This window comes from Myodes glareolus, chromosome 14 (assembly GCF_982192425.1).
Source record: "Myodes glareolus chromosome 14, mMyoGla1.1, whole genome shotgun sequence".
Classification (NCBI taxonomy): Eukaryota; Metazoa; Chordata; class Mammalia; order Rodentia; family Cricetidae; genus Myodes; species Myodes glareolus.
In genome coordinates this window covers 41,627,516-41,650,199 of record NC_142039.1, presented here as the reverse complement: position 1 = coordinate 41,650,199, position 22,684 = coordinate 41,627,516, and the positions used below count along the sequence as shown (strand labels likewise).

Sequence of the window (22,684 nt, the reverse complement as noted above, 5' to 3'; positions counted from 1 at the left end):
TAGTCTCACTTTTGATGACAAGTCTCAAAATGTACTTAATACGATTGGTTATTGCTGTTGGGGGGCAGGGATGATTTCCATATAGACGACTCCAAAAACAAAGTTCTCTGGGAAATGTATGTTACATTTGATTTTGAAAGTGGAAAACGTGGTGGGGACTGTGTATGACTAGCACCATGCTACTGACATGAAGAAGTAGAGGCATAGCCATCCATCCTTGACATGGTTAGGGATGGATAAACAGACTTAATTCAGAATGAAACTATAGGCCACCCAAACAAACAGAGATCTGCTATCGGCTTACTGACTGAAAAAAGACTAAGACTTTAGAGGACGTGGGTAGCCTAGGAGCAGCTTCTTCTAAGGGTAATTTCAAAAACCAGCTTCCCAGAGACATTTCCCACTCAGAAGGATTTTTATCTTTCAAGGATGCCTTGAAGTCCTTGGAGTTTCTCTAATTATTTAATCTCTTTCCTTCTGAGAATGTAGCTTCTGCTGAGGTGCCAACAAATGGCACCTTTACAATCTGCTAATTACGCTCTGAAATTAAGCTAATAAGGCAGAAAATGCTTGGATTCTTAGATGTTAATCCATCTCCCTCTGCACGTCCCATAGACACACTCAAGCACTGTGTGGATTTTATTTACACGCGGCTATTTGAATTTGTACTGAACAAAGACAGTGAGGCGGAAAAGAACAATGCGCTGCTTCAGAGACTTTCTAGACCTCATTTATGGTAGCAAATTGCTACAAGGATCTGCCTGTGCAAGGATCCTTCTGACCAAGGATCTGCCTGTGCAAGGATCCTTCTGACCAAGCATCTGCCTGTGCAAGGATCTGCCTGTGCAAGCATCTGCCTGTGCAAGGATCTGCCTGTATAAGGATCTGCCTTACAAGGATCTGCAATGATTTGCCTATACAAGGCAGATACTTTGTTATATCAATAATAAGCAACTTTGTTACTTATTTCTGACTTTAAAAAACAAGCAAACAAACAAGCAGAAAGACACAAAAAGCTAATGAGAAATGCTTAAGCAATGCCAACAGTAAATTCGTAAAGAATTACCGAGACAGAAATCACATCGAGTTCTACCTAGGTGCGCCGTCCTCTGTCTTCGTGAGGATGCCTTGAAAAGGACCAGGACCCTTTCACACCCAGGGTCATTATCACAAGTGCAGTTCTAATCGTGAGAAAGTATCTCTAACGGCTGCATTAAGGCTACATCCTGCTGCATTATATGTACCTGTTCTGATTTCTGATGAACTTTGTTAGGGTAAATTAGTGTAATGTTCCATTCCTGGGTTGTTCATGGTATGCTTTTTGTATGGATTGGTAAACATGTCAAGCACTGCAAGGAACTACTTGTTTATCGTATTCTTAGCAGTACCAAGTACAGTGTGACACTTGTAACATTTTTGATGTAATGGGTTAAGAAAAGAAAACCAACCTATTGTATAATTTTATTTCCTTAACAGCAAAGTAGCGCATAAGTATTTATTTATTTATGATGCTAGAGTTTGGCCTCGGGGCTGTGTGCTTGCTGGGTAAGCATTTGATCAGTGAGCTACATACCCAGCCCTGTGTTTTTCCTATTGGAAATTGCCTATTTCCATCTGTTTCCTCCCTCTCCTCCTTTTAGAGCATCTGTAAGAATGGCTGTCATTTAAATTGCCATAAAACGTGGTAACAGGTCCGTTTCTGTCCAACAACTTCCAGCTGTTGCTGGATTTTCATCTTGTCTGAGCCATGGACTTCCCTGACCTTAGCTGTCTGTTTTCCCCAAACTGCCTGGAGCAGTTGAAATTGATTCTGGCTAATTTTTCTTAGGAGGGACGAGGGTACAAATATCCAAAATAAGATACATTTGCATTTAAAAAGGCCTGGGATAATATAGATGCTCCTGTTCTGTGGCTAGGCTTTCTGAGCCCTTGTTGAATCTCACCAACGTCCTTTGCTTCTCTCCGCCTCTCACTAACTCCCAGCGCCCAGCCCCCAGCGCCCAGCCCCCAGCAGCTTCTCTAAGGGCTGTGTTTGTTTATCCTGCCCCTGCTTACCTTTCATTCCTGCTCCTTGTGAGCTTCAAGTTCCTTTCCCTCTGAAAACATCTGGTCATGAAGCCCAGAGAGTCCTCAAAGCCCTCATTCAGAGAATCATATGGTTTCTTAAACAGAAACATTTACTTTCTTACACTTTTCATGCCCTGAAGATTGTTTACTTTCCTTTCTACTTTCTTCTACTGACCTGACAGATAGCCTTTTGTGGGGATGATACGGCGTTTTCCTATTTTTTTCTTTCCTTTAGAGTATTTTATTTTATTTTTTGTTTATTTATTTTTGGGGGTTTGTTTTTTTGAGATAGTTTCTCTTTGTAGCCTTGGCTGTCCTGGAACTAGCTCTGTAGACCAGGCTGGCCTCCAACTCATAGATATCCACCTGCCTCTGTCTTCCGAGCTGTGCCGTCACCATCCTGCCAATTTTCCTATTTATAATAACCATGTAATGCATTGGTGTCCTTAAAATCAAAGATAACCTGGATTTTGGATGTTTTAATGTAAAGTCTGATATATTTTTTTTTCCCCTTCTGGCCTTACATTTTAACATGTTTATTTGGGTCTGGAAAGCCCTTGCTTTCTTTTCCTTAGACTTAAATGGTGAAGAGTTTTCCCTGGTAAATTTCAGATTCACGTAGGATATGAGTCCTGGTGGGTTTAAGAGGAATTCTGTGCAGTCAGAGCTTGATTTATTCAGGAGAGTTCTTTTTCTGTGTTAGGGTTTTGCTGCTGCTCCTGCTGTCAGTTGCTGTTGTTTTGCAGTACTGGGTTGACATCAGGATCTGGAACATTCAAGGCAGATACTCTGCCACTGAGCTACATCCCTAACCCTATACTGAGTGTCTCCAAAGCAAAAGACAAAACAGTTTCTGACCAGTATGGACATTACGTTTGGAATCTAGAAGCTCAATTCTACCAAGTGCAAAAGGGTAGCTGCCATCTTAAAGATATCAATCCAGCTTGTTTTACAGACATTGTGTAGGTTTTCTAACACCCGATAGATGTGTTGGTTATTTTATAGTACGCACCTTGAGACTGTCTTAAAGGTACTGAATTCTGTCACATTTCAGGTTCAGGGCCTGCTCACTGAGAGTCGTCTGAAGACAATAACACAGAGAGCAACAGAATGAAAACAGTGTCAGGATAGTGCAGGGGTGGGCCCAGCGTTCACATCAGCCTGACTTAGCTTTCCAGAAGGAGGGAAAAGAGACTGAGAGGAGGTGACATTACAGAATGTCGGGAACTGGGGATTGACAGACTGACTGAAGAAGCCCAGTGAACACAGAGCAGGAGGGATGGGGGATCCTAAGGACCAACAAAGTCCAGTGGGACTAAAACTTACTCTTTCTCTGGACCCCTAGCTGGAGCCTGGCCACTCACTGCTCAGCCCCTAAAAGAGCTAGGAGGCAGTGAACCGATGCCAGCAAACTTCCCCACACACATACGCTGTATCCAGCTGGGCCCAGTGCTCGAGGAGGATGCGGTGAAGACAGTTCATCAAGACAAACTGAGGTAGTCGGGCTGCAGACGAAGCTCAGAAAAGAAAAGCATGAACTACTCTTGCAGGAGATAAGTCCAGTTCCCAACACCAACATCAAGCCATTCACAACGACATGCAACTTCAGCTCCAGGAGATCCTAGGCCTTCTTCTCCCACCCACCTATCCCCAGCCTACATGATGAAAACTCCATCTTTAAAGGAAAAGAAGAAACACACACACACACACGCACACGCACACACACACACATGCCTTAGCTTTCCTCTTCCTAAACCATACTAAAAAATGCTATTAAGGGTTCTATCTTGGATCAAAAAAAAAAAAAAACTGTCAGAGAAAAATAGGTCTGAGCTTTGTAGAACAAGGAATGGGGAAAGTATAATGTTACTAAATAGAAACACTGGGTTTCTGAAACAGCCTTCCATGTTCAATGTGCCATAATTTAAGAAAAGCCAAATATGTCAAATATGTGTGTATGTGCATGTGTGTGCGTAGCAGTGAGCTGAAACCTTCTCGTGTGTGTGTGTGTGTGTGTGTGTGTGTGTGTGTGTGTGTGTGTGTGTTGCAATGAACTGAAACCTTCGCATGCCCTACCTAGTTTGGTGGTGAAGAATCAATGCAACATTAGACCTAGCTCACCTCTCAACATGGCTACTGTCTCCTATTCATATTCACTTAAATTTAAGCTAATTAATACCTAATTAATTAGGCAGGATGTTGAAGGGCAGGCACTAGAGGACAGAGAACCATGCTTGGTGGAGATGGAGTATCAGTACCTGGGTTGGAGGCTGCAGCATCGCAAGTGTGTCCCTAGGACCCTTTCTTCCAGCTCTGGATCACTGGCATCACCCTGGAAACCTTAGGAGCTACTGGCTCAGAGAAAAGGGAAAGAAAATTATAGGTCCCGAAGAAAAGTTTAGACAGACAGAGGTGTCAGAAGAGAACACTAGAGGAGAAAACAGGAGAAATGGACAGGAGACCCCCTAGCCCTTGTCTCTCACCAATTCCAGTAAGCACCAAATAGCCCTGAACAAGTCACTGAACGCTGGCTGAGCCCCACTCTCCTTATTTGTAAACTAAGTGTATTAGAATCAGCCTTCATTTACAAGATACCGTGTGGACTCAAAAGCATCCTGGATGCGATTTATTTTGTAGAGTGAAATGCTGCCTTGCTCTATCGCATGGTATTAGGGTTATAGGTGGATAATTTTATTATTAAGCTACATTTCAAATTTGGGTCTTTTCTGTAGAGCAATCCCACCACCCATCTTTGGCGAGTCTTTTAACATCAGTGCACACATTCCTCACCTGCGAAGGAAGATCCCTTGAGCAGCTACCCCATCCATCTGCACAGATGTTGATAGGGTGGAGTGTGCAGTATAATTTCTCAGATGCTGCAGGGCTGTGAAAAAGCATGTTTTGGCTGTTGCTTCCGAGGTTGTTTTTAGGGTTCTCTGTAAATGTTTTCATCTGTTATTATTCATGTTGCTTATAACTACTGTTTTACCTGATATGAAAGCTTTTCTCCTTTGAGAGAAAATTGGCAGTCATTTTGGCGATTTTGCCGTTTTTCTGCTGTGGTGTTTTGGTGGAACTATTGAACGGTTCCTTATAGTTTAGAGGTGTCTGTGTGATTTAGGAAATCACACACCTATTTTAGGGATTTCTAATTCTCAAGTTTGTATCTGTCATGCATGCTTTCTAGGACCTGGGGGGGCTCCGTCCGCTGTAGCAAGTTCTGTAAAAAGTGGACACTCGCGTGCTTTATTCTTCTCTTCCATGGCTTCGTGTTCCGTTCAGATGTCCGTGCGAAGCACAGGCTCAGCCAAGTCTCTGATTTAAAGTGGTCGCTTGAGCTCACCAGTCACCCAGCGGTTATAAATCTCCTATGCTGCCTGTCTGGAGTCCTTGGTTGTGGGCCAGGGGGTTCCTGCCCTGGGGTAATACACTTTGAATGTTCCGCTGGCTGTGTCATTACCGCCCTCTTCTGCATTGCAGGGTTTGCTTGAGTCCATGGTGGATGCCGCTGAGAACCTCTGCCCCAGTGTGATGAGAAAAGCCCACATCCGACAAGACCTGATCCACGCCAGCACCGAAAAGATTTCCATCCCACGCACCTTTGTTAAAAATGTCCTCTTGGAACAGTCTGGAATTGACATTCTTAACAAAATTAGGTATGTCCATTGTGTTACCAAGCTGAGGCGCTGCAGTGTGTGAGACACGGTCCACGCTGTGGGAAGGACAGTGTTGGTGACTTTATCATCAAGAAGAAGTGTGTTGAGATGTGTCTAACAGACTGAGGAGAATGTTGTAAGCATAGCTGTGCACACAAGTAATGTATGTAAACATAGGTTATACATACAAGTAAGACTCTGGCTGCCTTATATCTGCATTACCTAAGAGCACAGAGTCTGCAGCTCTCTAAGGGGTTTATACATAAGGGGGAAGACATGATTGTAATTCCTAGTTTGTGATTCCAGCATTTATCTTCCACTTTCTAAGTCTCTGGCTTAAAGTCAGAATATTTCCCTCCTCCTCTCTCTATCCTCCCTCCCTACCTGCCAGTTTTGTTATTGTTGTTGGTTTAGTGTTTGGTTTATTGTTTTTTATTGTTGTTGTTTTCTTTTTTTTTAATGAGGGGTTCTTATTCTATAGTCCAGGCTGTTCTGACACTCTGTAGCCCAGACTAGCCCAAAACTCATAGCAGTCTTCCTGCCTCAAATCGCTAAAGTGAACCGTATTTTCATCCCAGGTTAGGATGGCGGACTTTGAATTATACAACTATCTGTTGAAGAGGCTTGAGGAGTAAGTCAGGATTTCAGTATGCAGAAGACGTAGTTACAAACTTCCTTGGGTTTTCATGTTGAGAGTCCTGGCCTCATCGATCAGTACCACGTTATACTTGGCTCATCCTCCTTTTGCTTCTTCCTTAGAGAATGGGATGGCCGAAGCCCAGTCCCAAACATTTTAACTTTCCCCTTTTACCTCTTTCCGAATATTGATAAAAAATATTTAGATGACCAAGAAAATTAGCAGTTGTGGAGAGCTTGGAATAGTACGACCACGCAACTATAAAGCCAAATGACCCCAACCAGAGCCAGCCAGCCAGCCAACCAGAATCTCTGGGCTGTAAACTATAGTCAGGAAACCTGCCGGCACTGGATGGCCTCAGATGGGTGACTCAGCTTTGCATCCTATTGGTTTAATGAGTTCCTGTTCTCTACTGGGATAAAGTCTAAAGCAGTTTGAAAAATCTGAGAAATTAGAGGAAAGGATTTTGAGTATATAGGAGCACGAGGATTTTCGAGTTTGTGCATTCCAGTCCTCACATTGTGCTTACAAACTGTTACGAAAGGCTCAGCTTTGTTGTTGAAAGTAAATATTTAAGTGTCATGTATTTTAAATATAAATATTGAAAATGTGGCGTGCTTAGGTATTAAATATCCCCCTTAAATATTAGGATGAAAGCCGTATTAGCCAGTGTTCTCCCATGACAGTAGTTCAGTCACCAATACAACGTGTGCTGATGTCTGTTCTGCAGTATCAAAGTTCTTTTCCTTTCTTCTGTCCCTCTAAAAATATTTTCATATTAGCACATCATTATGCATAAGAATGGCTTTCGTTATGATATTTCCACACTGTGCACGATGTGTTCCCCCATACTCACCACCGCTCCTGCTCCACTCTCTGGCTAATCCTACCCCTTTCCCCAACCCATCCCCTTCTGTTTTTATTAGCAAATTCTGCCGAATACGGCCACCTTCCTTGACAATTGGAAAATTGAGACAGTTGCTCAGGAGTATAGACCCCTTTGCGTGGGTCAGTCAGTTCTACGTCCATAGACTCATCTCTTGAATTTTTGTGATGAATTAAGCTGAGCCCTGGCAACTCATGTACATCCACAGAGAATGCAGGCACATTTGTATGTATGAGAGGTCGCGCGGGTTGAGTGACTCCTAAGAATGTAGAGAGCCCCAGCAACAAGCGAGAGAGCAGTCGAGAGATCAAACAATAGTGGCGTTTGTAAGCCTTCACTTGGGTACACACTTTAGAGTTCATAAACCACCCCTCCCCATCTTCAGAGAAGGAGAGAGAAAGAGAGATGTGAAGTGCTGTGCCTAGAGGGTTAGAAAGAGACGTAATCTCAGGCATGGCTAATGAGAATCGGGAAATATTTGTTACCACCCGATTCCAGCATCCTCTGGAAGCTCGGGTAGGACTCTGTCCCTTGTTTTGGTAGGAGACAAGAGTGAATCTCACCTGTGCATCCCTGATATGTTTAACTAAATGTCTTTCTCAGCATCAGCATCATCTTCATTATCAGCAGCATCTCTAGTTTAGGCCAGCTTTAGACTCATGGCTCTCCTCTGCCTCGGCTTCTGAGTCCTGGGATTCTGATTGTGAGCCATCACACCCAGCCTTAAAGATAATTGAATATTAGATAATCAAATATCAGTGAGACTTTGTTTCATGAAAAAAGTATTGAAGAATCCTCCTGGAGATTTGCACAAGTATCAGAGTTAATCCCCTTCCTTCTGCACCGGAGCAGCAATTTTTCTGAGTTGGGAAGTCTCAGTAGAAATCATCACACTTAGGTTATAGGGATTTTCCTGCTGCGCAAATACACATTCAACCTTGACTTTACGATTAAGTAATTTTGTTTTGACAGCTCATTTGTCTGTGCTGAAAACATAAAAGTTGTTGGCTTCAAACGCAGACTAAGCTCATAAAACAGTTCTAGAATGTAGGTATGTGGCTGACTTCCTAATGTTCTCTCCTGAATCTTACACTTACACTTTGGAGTAGGGCGATTTATGGATGGTGGATCCATGTGAATGGCGAAATGTGAGCTTGTGAATGGCTTACAGCAGAAGCCATCTGGTAGGAATCAGAGCCTGTTACTTAAAAACTCTAAGCTTCTTTCTGTTTCTGAGGTATTGTCTGAGGTCAGACTGAGAGGCATCCAAACTGAAAATTGTAATAACCTCTATTACAGAAGGTGGAGCTCTGTGGATTTTTGGCATGCCTAGCATAATGATAAGTCAAGGCAGAAATAGTGTGACCCAGTTGCATTGGTGAAACATTCTATGTGCACTGTGTGCATATTGAAGCGATAACCAGGTTTAACAGCCAGGCTAGACTATCTGAACGTTCTGCTGTCTGATCCTCTCATGTCTGTGTCAGGAGGTGCCGTGTGTCACATAGCACATATGGTACCTATTGAGTTTGTCGTTATCCAGGTGTTTTCCATTTCTATCATTAAATCTCACGCTTCAAACTCAGAGACAAGTTGACATTGGCAATGGATGCCTGTTATCTGTGTGTTTATGGCAGTGTTTAAGGGTTACTTTTGGTACTCCTTAGTTCCCATATTCTTTTGTTCCATTCTCAAAGACAGGAACGGAATCCTGGTTGGCCTTATTGGCATGACCTCGCAGGTGCATGCTCCTCTCTCCCCCGAATACAAGCTAAAAAGCTTCTCTCCCCTTTGATGTCCATAGTGAGGTGAAGCTGACAGTGGCCTCATTCTTGTCTGACCGCATCGTGGATGAAATCCTGGAGGCGCTCTCCAACAGCCATCGGAAGCTGGTGAGTGTCCCGGTGTCGGAGTGGGGCAGGAGGGAGCAGGAGCGAGGAGGAGCGTCAACTCTGTGGGAGCTGGCCCTGCACTGTGGGTTCCAAGAAGGAGCCTGGTTTCTTTCCTCCCCTTCTGCTGCTTCTAGTCACCCTGGAATGCATTGGAATTGAATGACAGGGGGCAGAAGTGAGCAGTTTCAGAGATCTTGTCCAGTTTTAATGAAGGTCAAACCTCTGGGTAGATGACGTTCAGACTAATGTCTAAAATGAACCGAGTTAGTTATGGACTGTACATATGCTGCTGTTGTTCTGAGAGGATTAGTTCAGAATGGGTTTGGGGCTTTGAGATGGGTCTTATTTTATTTAGCTCAGGCTGACCTGGAACTCAAGACAGTCCTTTGTGGCCTCCTAAGTTCTGTGATTGGAGGTGTGACAAACTACTCCTTGCTCAAAATAGATTATTTCTTAAGTTTATGCTTTTATTCATAGTATTATTTATATATTATATTGTGTATATATAACATATATAATTATATATAAAGTACACACACACACACACGCACACACACACACACAAATACTCATGTAGCCCATGCTAGCCATGTACACAGCCAAGGATGACCTTAAATTCCTGATTCTCTTCTTCCTCCTAAATGTGTGTGCTACCATGCCCAGCAAGCCTATTCTTAGAAGACAGCTTACCTGTAGTGGCACTCCAGATGTTGCTTGCGGGCCCCAGCTGGCCCCAAGCACGGGTGATTCTGGTAGGGAACACGAACCAGCAGCATTCTCTCACGTAGCTTTGAGCTTCATCTCGCCATCGTTCTGCTGATCTGGGGTATAAAAAGAGACATTAAGTATTGTATGAAAATGATGCTACCTTTGGCATGGGAGTGACCAATTAGTCCCGCCCCCACCCCCCATCGTAGTTTAGGGAAGCTCTCACTCTCCTTGTGTGGACTTCATCAGCTGCTTCTCATCCCTTCAGAAATAGTTACTGGTGTCTAATCAGCCCAGCACTTTCGACTCCATACTATCTGCTTTTGTACATTTATTAAAACATAAAAAACAGGAATAATGGCTCATGAAATAAGGTATTCCATACATGAAAACAATGGAAAATAGCTTATTAAGTTTTAACTTACTTCCTTTTAGTATTTAAAAATAATGAAATTTGGAATTATTTTGCCATTATTAGATATTATTAAGCAACGAGATACAGAATCAAATTCCTATTAAATAAAGTTAATAAAAAGAAAACTACTTATTTTATTCTCATTAGGTAGTATTTTCATTTATTGATTTAAAATATTTTTCAAACTTTTCTTTTTATTGGGTGTGTTTTGATATGTCTGTGTGGTCATGTATTTGGAGGTCAGAGGACAGTTTTAGGAGTCTGTTCCCTCTTCCCACTAAAGTGAGGTTCACTTTCATGGTATGGCTTGGCAGCAGGTGCTTTTATCTGCTGTGCCATCTTGCCAGTATCCTCATTTATGAGGTTTCTTATTTCTCATTTACTTGGCCCCCCCAAAAAAATTCATAAAAGATGAAAGTGTCTCTGTATTGACTCAGAGTCATCACTGAAGCTGGGCGTGGTGATCCACAGCTGGGATCCCAGCACTCAGGAGCGGAGGCTGAAGCAGGGAGGGCCTAGGTCAGGCAGAATTAGATAACAAGATATACTCCAAAAATGCTAAATAAATTACTTAATTGCTTAATTAAATACCAAAATTCCCTTGCAAGTTAGCTCTCTACAGCGCCACCTTGTGGAGGACATCTTCAGGCATTCACTAACCAGTTCCTACTTGTTTCCTCCTCTAATTTCTCCTTGTGCTCTCTTGACCCAAGGCGGACCATTACAGCAGGCGAGGCAAGAGCCTTCCCCAACGAGAGTCCCTAGAGGTAGAGCCGGCCGAGGAGAAGCCGGTGAAGCGTGCCACGCTTATGGTGGAGGATCTCAACGAGGTGGAGAGGTTGGAAGACCTAGACACCTGTATGGTAAGCTGGGGCCCCTGTGGGTGCCCTCCCCACCCTTCTCCTACACACACACACATACACACACACACACACACACAGTACACACACACACACACACACACACACACACACACACACACACTATGCAGTGCCCCTGGTTGGATTTTAAAGTCTCATTGTTTGAAATCAGACACTTTTCAGAACTTGGGGAGAGCCGTCGGGGACCACATGCACAAAACAACGTCCGGTTTCAGAAAACACATGTTGCGCTGATGTGTGGCCAGGAGGAGGCATGCACCTCCCAGATGGAACCTCTCTGGATGACTCAGTGGGGAGTGGCCTTTCTTGGGGTCTGATGGGCATGTCAGTTTGAATTTCAGTGCTTAGGTTTCTGTAATGACCCAAAATGTACAGTTAAACTAGGGAAGAGTTAGGGCCCCCAGTTAGGCTTAGATGTTGCCTTAATTTGGATTGAAGGGTTACTCCTAAGGTCACAGAACATAATAAATATCATTGGTCTCTTTGGAAAAATATTCAGTATTCGGTCAAAAACTGTTAAATTTACTGAACGCTTTAAAAAAATAACCTGAATTCATGAGAACGCGTTTGTTTTGGTGGTGGTGGGAGCTTGTTTTGTTTTAAGACAAGGTGTTTCTTGATAGTCCAGGTTTACTTAGGACTTAATAAGCCACTCAAGCCGGCCATGAAGTCATGGCTGTCTTCATGGCTCATGCGTGGGATTACAGATGTGGGCCACCATAAAGTTCAAGCCAAGAATTCTTTGATGTTGTTGTTGGTGGTGGTCTTTTATTCTATTTTTGAGACAGGGGGTAAGTAGCCTTGCTGACCTCAAATTCAAAGAAGATGACTTTGAATTCCAAATCTTGACTTAGCTACCCAAGCACCAGGATGACAAGTGTGCCACCATACCCTGCTTTGCTGTTTCTCAGATGTGGTAGCACACGCCTTTAATGCCAGCACTCAGAGACAGAGACAGGCAGATCTCTGTGAGTTTGAGGTCACCTGCTCTACACAGCGACAACAGCTAGGGCTATTGCACAGAGAAACCCTGTCTTGAAAAACAGAACAAAATAACATTAATAACAACAACAAAAAACAATGTCAGAAAGAGGATCTTTCTAAAAAGGGGGTGGGATGGGGTGGAGAAATGGCTTAGTAATTAATAGTACTAGCTGGTCTTTCAGATGAATGGAATCAGTACCCAGCTCGTAACCACAAAAGCTCTAGCTCCAAGGAATTTGTAACCCCGGTTATCCACAAGTATGTAGATGCACACACACATTACACACACACACAAATAAATAAGATGTATATGTACAAAATATATTTTTGTCCACACTGCCTGCTCCTTGCATACAGCAGGGTATCTCGGGAAATCAAGATGCCCAAACTGCAGCTTTCTACCTGCGCTTCTTACCCGCGCTCAGGGTCTGAAGGGTACGGTTCTTGTGTGACTGATTAATTATCCCTAATTTGTCACTACTTCTAATATAATACCTTTAAAAACTGCCAGGAGGTTGGGGTGGAGGTGAGAAGGCGGCGTCTGTGGCTCAGGGTTGGCATCGCCAGCTCACTAATTGTCTGCTCTTCTCTCGGTTATTTTAATGAGTGCCAGACCAGTTCAAAATCAAAAGAAGACATTGCTGCTGAAGAGCCATTCATCTCCTACTGCCGCTTGCTTGGAGGAGAATTGGAGTGGCTTGAATTAACTGGGACACCACTTTGCAAACCCTGTCTCCAGCAATAGAGCAGCAATTATTTCCCTCAATGCTTTCCAGCCACATAATACAAATACATAACTTTAAGTTTTTGAGTGCAGTCTAAAATTTAGTGAAAGTGTACTTGACCTGATCAAGATACCATTTTTTTTAAAAAACTAATTTAAGGAAATTGCTTTATTTTCTAATACCAGCAGTTCACGTGTATGGAAGTTCAGACAGCGTCTCCTGTAGCTCAGGCTGGACCTTCAACTTCTGTGAGACTGACAATGACCGTGAACCTCTGGTACTCCTGCCTCCATAACTTCAGTGTTGTATCGCAGGCATAGGTCACCATGCCTGCTTTTTGACAATGCCTTTTCTCTTTCTCTTTGTGTGTGCTTGTGCAAGTGTGAGCACACACATCTGTGTTGGTGTGTGCATATGGAGGACAGAGGCCAAACTCAAGCGTCAGTCATTGGGCACTGTCTGCCACCAGGATGTGAGCTTGCTGGCTCCTGGCTCGGCCTCTACTGAGATACAGCTCCATGAGACTGTGTCTGACTTTTTAATTGGGTTCTGGAACTGGAGCTCAGGTCTTCTTGCTTTTAAGAAGGCGGAACCACCTAGCTCGTCAAACCCAGCAGTTATTAGTTAAATGGTTTGTTGGCAAGGCTGCGAACCACAGGCTGTGGTCAGCGTGTCTCATTTACAACTAGCTGCACTAATGCGAATTGCACACCAGATGGTCCACATCGTGACTGTTAAGTTATTCCTTGCAGTTTTATTCTGTGACAGACTTTTCTTGTGGATAGCACTTTGGAAAGAGGAGATGTGACAACTTTTATCTACTAGGTTCACCAGCACCCCCAACCCCCAGGGCTTGGTTTCATTTCTATTGCTGTGAAAAGACTCTGACAAAAGGGAAGAGCTTTATTTCAGCTCACAATAGAAACACTTTGTGTGTGTGTGTGTGTGTGTGTGTGTGTGTGTGTAGACAGGCTGTCCTGGAACTCCAGTCTCTAGTTTCTTAATGTTTGGATTATCATTGTGTACCCACTATACCTCCAGAGGGAGGGAAATTATTTTGTTGTTGTTGTTTTGTTTATTTGTTTTGTTTTCAGAGGCATAGATTTTTGTTTTGGTTCTGAATTCAATGATATTTAAATTTGGGGAAACATTGTCTGGAGGTACTAGGAATGAACTTGATGTACAGCGAGAGGGTGTGCCTATCAAAGGGGAAGAAGATGGGTGGTCCTTAAGAGAGACATGTTACCTAGGTGATAGACAAAAGAAAGGCAGAAACAATGACTGCAGGCCTTCAGAGGAACCTAGGATTTTTGGTATGGTAGCATATGCCTGTAATCCCAATGCTTAGAAGGTGAAAGAGGGAAGGTCCAGGATTCTAGGCTAGCCTGGGCAACATGAACCCTTGTTTCAAGATAAGCAGAGTGAAGTAAAGCACAAGCCCAGGGAGGAGGCAGAAGCACTGTCTGCTGGTCAAGTCTGATGTAGTGATGAACTGTCGAAAAAGAAACTCTGGGTCAAAAGTAAAGGCGGGACCCATTTCTTTATCCATGAAAGGTTCGCTGTGTGCTTGGTATTCTTGGTTTCCCATGGTAGGTAAATGAAGCTTCCTGCCAGGCTTGCAACACTGAAAGACACCACCACAGTGCTAATTTGGGTAGTTCCAGCAATTGGCACTTATACAACTTCAACTCTCGGATCTGCTTAGACGCTGGAAGGCGGGAATGTACCACTGACACGAGGTCACAAAGAAAGGCTTTCTTTCTGACAGCGTACGTCTTCCATTCCACTGTGCAATCTATGAGAAGGAAAACACAGGGCTGAGATCAAGCATCAGGAAGTGTGAGCATGGCTGAGTCAGGAGGATCTCAAGTTCAAGGCCCACCTGGGACACAGAGTGAGTTCAAGGCTGGGGCAACTTAATGAGAGCCAATCTCTAAAGGAAAACTTAGAAGAGGGCTGGGGATGTAGTCCAATGGTGGTGTGTTCATCCACCATGTGCAAGGTCCTGAGTTCAATTCCTGTACCACACATGTAAACACAAGGTGTGAACATGCTAGATGTGTTGGCTCCCACATGCAATCAAAACATTTGAGAGGTTGATGTAGAAGAATCACTGTGAATTGTAGCTTCTGCTATGTAGTAGTGAGTGAGACCCGGCTCAGAAAACATTTGTTTTTAAGTATGAACGTAGTATTGGATCACATCAAGTGTCTGTTTCAGTTATGCATACATGCATGTGTGATAAACTGCCATGTGCTATAATTCACCTACTTTACTTCAGGCCTCCTTGAGGTGTGTAGAGCTGGGGAGATGACTTAGAGAGTAAAGTGTTTGCTATACAGCCCTAAGGACCCAGGTCAGATACCTGGCACCTGTGTAAAGGAGCTGGGCGTGGCAGCAGCGTGCATCTGGAATCCCAGCACTGGACACAGAAGTGTCGCTGAAATGGTGAGCTCCAGGTTCAGGGAGACCCCTTCTCAAAGCATGGTATGGAGAGTGGTATATAGGAAGACACTTGACCTGGACCTCTGGCCACTGCACATGCGCGTGTATCAGCATACACGACACACTACAGAATGAGCAGATCTTAAATAGAAGACTTACGGCGGCTCCAGGGATTGATGTTGATCTTTTTAGTCTGAAGAGGAAATCTAAGGGCAAAAGCAGAAATGTAGGGTAGAAGAGGATGTGGTACCCTTTAGAGTCTGGGCTATGTAGACTAGCCCTCTACCCCTTGTCCCCGTTTTTTGAGCCCCAAGTCCTTCTGTGACTGAGGCATGATTTTGATTTATGTCATTAATCTCCACTAAGGGTCTACTGAGGAAGCACCCCTATGAGATTTGTCATTGGCTCGATATGGTGGTGCATTCCTTTAATCCTAGCACTTGGGAGACAGATAGAAGGATCTCTGTGAGTTCTAGGACAGCCTGGTCTACATGGAGAGACCCTGTCTAAAGACAAATAAAAAGCCATATTATTATGCTATTTACATGTTTTGTATCACTGCTGATTTCATCCCCAGATGTCACCGTTACAAAAGAAATAGCCAGTTTTTAGCCAAGAGTAATGGAAGCTCCCCGCAATGTGCTCTGTACCCTTAGACACAGTTGTGTGCTTACTGGAACCCACTGTCAGTATTTTTCATTTAAAAATTCAGAGCTGAAGGAGTGCATTTGAATATAAAAAGGTTGCTTGAGCCTTAAGAAATATTAATTGTGTTATTCAGCCGTATTCCGATTTCATTTTTTTCTTTATCCTAATTTACTCATTTAAAAGGAGATCTGTCTTATATGTGCCTAAGCGCATTTTTGGATTGAAGTGGTTCTTCATTAATAAACCTGAATACAATGGGAAAGTGTGTTCTAAGAGAAGGGTGCCTGTTGCTATGGAGACAGAGAAGACCACTAGGGGAGGGGTGTTGTCAAGGAAGGCTTCCTGGAGGAAGGTTCTAAGCCTTGGGCCAGGTGCACAGTTACTGATGGTTCCCTGGCATTTGGAAAAGAAGTTGGTGGAGAAGAGAATGAGTAAGTCACCCAGGAGAGAGTCACGGGGGCTTGGGATGAGGAGACAGCTTGAATGCTGGTCATTATAGTTAACAGGAAGCAGAACTGCTGAGGCGGAAAGGGAAGCCGAAGCCGATTCATCACACACAGCCTAGTAGTGAAGGGGGGTGGGCTGGGCGGTTTGGGCGGAGTCAGATGTTAGTGCTGTCCACTGAGATGCTTACAAGGCCCTGGGTGAGCTGCTGGCTGTGGGAAATAACACAGGGCTCTGCACGCAGTGGGCAGCTCTGAATTGATAGCAAGCTACACCCATGTCAACTCACGTTTCAAATACGTGCCCCAGACTAGCTTTGCTGCCTGTGTCCTTTGAGACTATGTCCTTTGCCTGGCCAGCACGCTCAGTTTGTAAAGATTCTCGTTGGTGCTGTGATGAAGCATTCCATTCTGTGTTTTGTGGCCTGTCCCCCAAGTAACTGAAGGAGTTGATGTCTTGTGAGCAGTTACTTGAAATTGAAACCCTAAGTGGTGGCGACTCAGCAAAGGCTCTTCTGGGGAGAATAAGAAACTGCCCCTGTGTGCACTAAACCACTCATGTGTTGCTATAAAACAATACCGTTGGAAATATATGGGAAGTTTGTTTGATAGGAAATTTACCCAACTCTTCACTATAGCTTGGCTATAAATCTTGAGTTCATTTTAAGCAAGCCCAAAGCAAATGAAAAATAGCTGACAAAATTGCTATGTTCTTGACCTATTCCCTCATTGGTGAAATAGATGCTGTAAAAGTATTTCCTAAACTGGGCATGGTGTTGCATACCTGCGATCCTAGGATTTAGGGAGTGGAGGGAAAACAAAGACAAGCTGATGATCCTTGGGGTTTGCTGGTCAATCAGGAGAGCCAGACCAGTGATCTTAGAGTCAGTACAGACCCTGGCTTTAAAAAAAATAAATAAAAATAAGGAGTATATCCAGTATCTTCTCTTGGCTTCCACACACCCAGGCATACATATGCATGAGTACCTCCCCCTACATGCATAGAACACATAATCACATGTGCTACACTCATATACCATACATATAAACAGACAAAACATGACAAATATTCTGGTTTCTAGAACAGACCAGGTTTCCCAAGTTTAGGTGCTAAGTGGTCTTTATCCAAAGCACCATTTGAGGGTAAAGAGTTAGGATGAAGAAAATTGAGGAGTTGATCTCAGAAAAGCTTGGAACCTGTGGGATTTGAGCCTTGTGGTGAGACCTGCTGGTGGCCTGTTGGTGTCTGCAGCATCCACCCAGCATCTGCGCTCAGCATCCGCCCAGAATCTCCGCTCAGCATCCACCCAGAATCTCCGCTCAGCAGTTCTGCAGTTTGTTTGCTATTTTATTTTTATTCTTTTACTCTCTCTCTCTCTCTCTCTCTCTCTCTCTCTCTCTCTCTCTCTCTCTTTCTGTGTGTGTGTGTGTGTGTGTGTGTGTGTGTGTGTGTGTGTGTGCGCGCGCGCGCACGCGCGCGCACAACTTGGGGATCCAGTTCTCTCCTTCTACCACATTGTCCCTGAGGATAGAGCACTCCCGTCCTCAGGGTTGTGGTAAACGCTTTTATAAACCTGCTGAGCCATCTCAGCACCCAAATATTCTTTTAAGGAGTAAATTATCATGAGCTTTAATGTGTTCTCTTTCAGCACAGTAGTCAGCTATGACCTTGTGCTCTGCTTACCGAGCTAATTACCTGATGTCATCAAACTGGAGCCTGTTCTGGAGGCAGGATGGACATCCTCCCCTATCCTCCTTGTTTTTGCCTTATGTAGTCAATGGGTTCTCTAAATTAAGTGGTTTTGAATTGTATTCTATAGATGTGCTGCTCGGTAGGGTTTCCCTCATTTGTCTTTCACAGTAATGAGAACAGATGCTGGCAAAGCGTCTGTGAAACTTGGAGCAACACAGTCTCAGCGCACAGCCATGTTCTTAGGAATTTCCTCACCTTCTCTTCCACTGTTGTAGGGTAGAGAGGCCCTGTTATTATTAGTACATATCCTGTCCCTGTGTTCATCTGAATTAGTATTTGCTAAAAGATACCTGATTGAGCGCAAGTATAATTCCATCACTCTAAACATGGAGGCAGGTAGATCCAGAAGTTCAAGGCTGGCTTCAGCTGTACAGAAAAAGTATAAGCTCAAGCCTGAGCTACAATGAGAACCATTCTCAGAACAGCAGCAAAAATATATAGTTTCTTGAAATCAGTACCATATAATTTCTTCTTTCTTTTTCCCTTTCTTTCTTTCTTTCTTTCTTTCTTTCTGGCTACTATCAAGGAAAATATTTAATTGTATTCATTTTTAAAGAGAGTACTCAACCAGATTAAAGTGGATAAAAAGTTAGTGATTCTTGTTCGCTGGGGAATGTGTGGTACAGTAGGAAGGTAATGGCTTAATTTTCTTTCATTAAAAGAATCTATAAATCTGATAAAGTAAGGAAATGATCCATTTCTACTTCAGGCTAGCACTCTGCTGTGCTGGGATGAGAGTCTCCGGTCAGTACTGCTCTCAGAGTGCGTATGTCTGACATCACAGAGCCGGTTCATGCTGGATGTGAAGCAAGGCCGTGGGTATGAGAGCCGAGGAGGGCAGTGAGGAGCCAGATTTAATGGTGTTGGGAGACGTGTGGTGTACCTTCAGTTCTCCCTTCCTCCTTTTTTTTTTTTCAAAATATTTATTTATTATGTATACAATATTCTGTTTGTGTGTATATTTCCAGGCCAGAAGAGGGCACCAGACCCCATTGCAGATGGTTGTGAGCCACCATGTGGTTGCTGGGAATTGAACTCAGGACCTTTAGAAGAGCAGGCAATGCTCTTAACCACTGAGCCATCTCTCCAGCCCCCCCCCATCCCTTCCTCCTTTTATCCCCTGATTCACTGCAGCTTTCTCACAGCTGATGTGATCCTCTGCTCTAAGGGGATTACTCTTGTGCCGTCCAACCTTTATCAAAGCTAGAGTTGTATCTGTTCTTCTCAGCTGATTTATGCTGCCTCATACTTTTGAAAATAGAGATGCATTGAAAATGGCTTTCTAGCTGCAAATGTGGTAACATTAGAGTAGATATTTGAGGCTATAAATCAATTAAGCTCCCCTTTGAGCACTGACTCAGCAGATAATCTGGTCGGAAATACTTAGGTTTTCACATGTAGCTCATTAAACAGGGATTACCTATATCCATTTTCAAAGTACCCAGAAAAGTACAAGGTCAGCCAAGGATGCCTTAAATCAAAGAGCAAGGATTGGTGTTATATCCAGAGAGACCATCTCAAGGGACATGCAGGGTAGATTGAATAAATGTCAATGGGACACCGAGTGCCAGAAAGAACAGTGATTGCAAAATCTTATGCTACACTGAATTAATTTTTAAAAAATGCTCTTGTTCATGGTAATGTCAAAAAATATATCAAGAAAGGAGTGGTTCTGGGGGACTAAACAGAAGAGGGGTGGCAAATAGACACAGGAAGGAGAGAGCCGTGGGCAATCCATCTCTGCAGCGCCTGCTGTAGTCGTCAATTAAAGCAAGAATCGCCAATATTGCTTAAAAGTAGTCTCGTCTGCAGGGACGGGCAGTAGCACTTCCCAGAGTGGCTCTTAATAACAGAGGAATGGCACTCGACAATGAAACACACAGGAAGTCCCCACTTCAATCAAGAGACCAAACAGCTTCCCCAACCATAGCGGCCACCCGATGTGGGCTACCTGTTGTGACTGACTCAGCGGGTCACAGCACCCACTGTGTGAAATTCCTGACTAAAACCATCTCCCCTGCATCTTATTATGAAGAAATGGGAGGAAGAAAAGCTGCACTTGGGTAGAGTCAAGAGGAGGTACTGGGTGAGACAAAAGAGGGGCTAAAGATACATTTTTACATATAATGTGCAGGTCTCCGTTAGGTTCTGGATCTAAAGAAGAAAATCTACGTGTTTGAAAGATAATTGAGGGAGGCCGAGTGTAGCAGCACATGCCAGCGCTTACAACATAGAGGCAGGAAGATCAGTTCACCATCATCCTCAGCTCATGGAAGTTTGAGGCCAGACCCCGTCTCAAAGAATTCTAGAGGAAATTTGAACATAGCCTATCGTATGTGGCTTGCATATGATGTGATGACTATTGATTTTTTTTTGTTTCACCAATCATGCGAGGCTATAGAGGAGCATATTGTTTCTGGGATGATCATGTAGAGATCATAAGGAAGAAATATGAAGACACTAACCTTTAAATGTTTCCACCATGGTAAGATGGCTCAGCAGATAAAGGTGTTTATTGCCAAGCCTGACAACCTGACATCAACTACCAGAATTCACAAGGTAGAAGGAGAGAACTGACTTCTGCAGGCTGAACTTTGACCTCCACACATGCGCCTTAGCATGTGTGCATGCATGCAAGCACACACACACACACACACACACACACACACACACACACGTACATAAATAAATGTAACAAGTGGTTTCAGCAAAATGTGTGTGTGTAAACTTGCGGGGAGAAGGGGTAAAATGAAGGAAGTCCCATGACTGCGATGACAGAAATGCCATCTTGTGAGTCCAAGAGGAGAACACTTGTGTTTAGTCCCCTCTCTTCATAAAACTGAGAGCGTTTAAAAAGATCAAAGAGAAGCCATGGGAGGGTGCTGCTTACAGGTTTGTTCTTCATGACAGGCTCAGGCTGCTTGCTTATGCACCCTACATCATTGCCCAGTGACAGTTCCACCTACAATGAGCTGGGCCCTTCTGTATCAATCATTAATTAAGAAAATACCCCCATAGGCTTTTCCACAAGCCCGCTTTATGGAGGTGTACCTCTTCTCAGTTGTGGTTCCGTTTTCTCAGATAATTTCCGAGAGTTATCTGAGTTTGGAGATGGGGATCAGGGGCAAATCAGGACAGTTATTTAAAAATGCTGCTTGGTGCTGAATACCCATATTCCCAGATCTTCATGAGCTGACTCTGGCATGCCAGCATCTTTGATCTAACCAGAGCACAAACTCACATGAGAGTCTGTCTTATTTACTGCCATTCTGTCCCTTCTCTAATAGGAACCAGTGAACTGTAGGTATTCTGTAACCTTTGCAGTACCTTGAACATCTTAAGCATTACAAATAGCATAGTGGCCTTCTTTGGCCATTACCAGCCATCTTTCTCACCTTCCTCTTCCCATAGGCATCATCAGGGTTGGACTGGGCCCCTTATTTTCCATCTGTTCATGAGCAGCTAGCTGATAGTAAGGTCTCATGGTTTTAGGATGTACATAGCTACCATATCAACATGTATTTTTCTGAAACTCTTTGCTGAACCTTGTTTTGAGATTTCTTCATGTCATTCTATATCGGTGATTCTTACCCTGAGGGTTACAACCCCTTTGGTGAGTGCACATCAGATATCCTGCTTATCAGATATTACATTTCACAACTGTAGCAAAATTACAGTTATGAGGTAGCAAGGAAATAATTTTATGGTTGAGGTCACCATGGCATAGGAACTGGATTAAAGGGCTGCAGCATTAGGAAAGTTGAGAACCATTGCTCTATGTGTTTTTTCCATTTTAGCTGCTGATCCATCATTTACTTTTGCATCTGTGAACTGATGTTTCCTGCCTGTTTCATTTGCTTATTCCCCATCAGGGGGCTTTTAGATTCATTCTAGGTATTTTTTCTGTGAGAAAAAAAATCTACTTTACCCTTAATCTCTCCCAACCCTACTCTTCCCTCGCATCTGGCACTGAGGTTCAGTGAGGTCACTGTTGGTGCAGCATGGCATGTTGGGTATTGTAGTAAACACTTCATAGTCTGTGTCTTAGTTAATCCTCACAATGATTTATTTTAAACTGGAAAAACAAGCCCAGTGTTACTAAAAACATTGGCCCAGATTTCATAGCAAATGGGAGATCCAAGGTTTGAGCCCATTTCTTGGATGCCTTGGTATAAGGTACCTGCTTTGCACTCAGAACTCCTTCCTGTCTTCACTGTTACTTGTAATGGAAGTATAATTGAGATGGAGGACTCGTCCTGATAAATTAACCTTTCAGAAAGAGAAGGGAGGTCTAAGATGATCGGTGAGACCGACTCCTCATACTTGGAGCCATAATCACACTTGTGGATGCTCCAGGGGCGTGTGTGTTAACACAGGCATGACAACTGAAGATTTGAAAATACATTTTTACTCTTTTTCCTTTCATTTAGCATGCATGTTTTTGACCTCACTTTATAGGTCATAATATGAACAACATTTGGAGAAAAATGCTTAAGCCTTTCTGTGACTATGGACGATGGCAGGGGTGGCACTGGGAAATGGCT

The 22,684-nt window shown here is 43.5% G+C and overlaps 1 protein-coding gene across 5 annotated transcripts in view; it reads left to right on the top strand.

Moving 5' to 3' along the window:
- Carmil1 (capping protein regulator and myosin 1 linker 1) overlaps nucleotides 1-22,684 on the top strand; it is a 280,263-nt gene that overhangs the window by 223,353 nt on the left and 34,226 nt on the right. For all 5 annotated transcript variants that reach the window (XM_087896478.1, XM_087896477.1, XM_087896479.1 and 2 more), the window contains exons 27-29: nucleotides 5,548-5,723; nucleotides 9,051-9,138; nucleotides 10,975-11,124. In XM_087896478.1, the coding sequence (XP_087752604.1) occupies nucleotides 5,548-5,723; nucleotides 9,051-9,138; nucleotides 10,975-11,124 (414 nt within the window). The remainder of the gene's footprint in view (nucleotides 1-5,547; nucleotides 5,724-9,050; nucleotides 9,139-10,974; nucleotides 11,125-22,684) is intronic.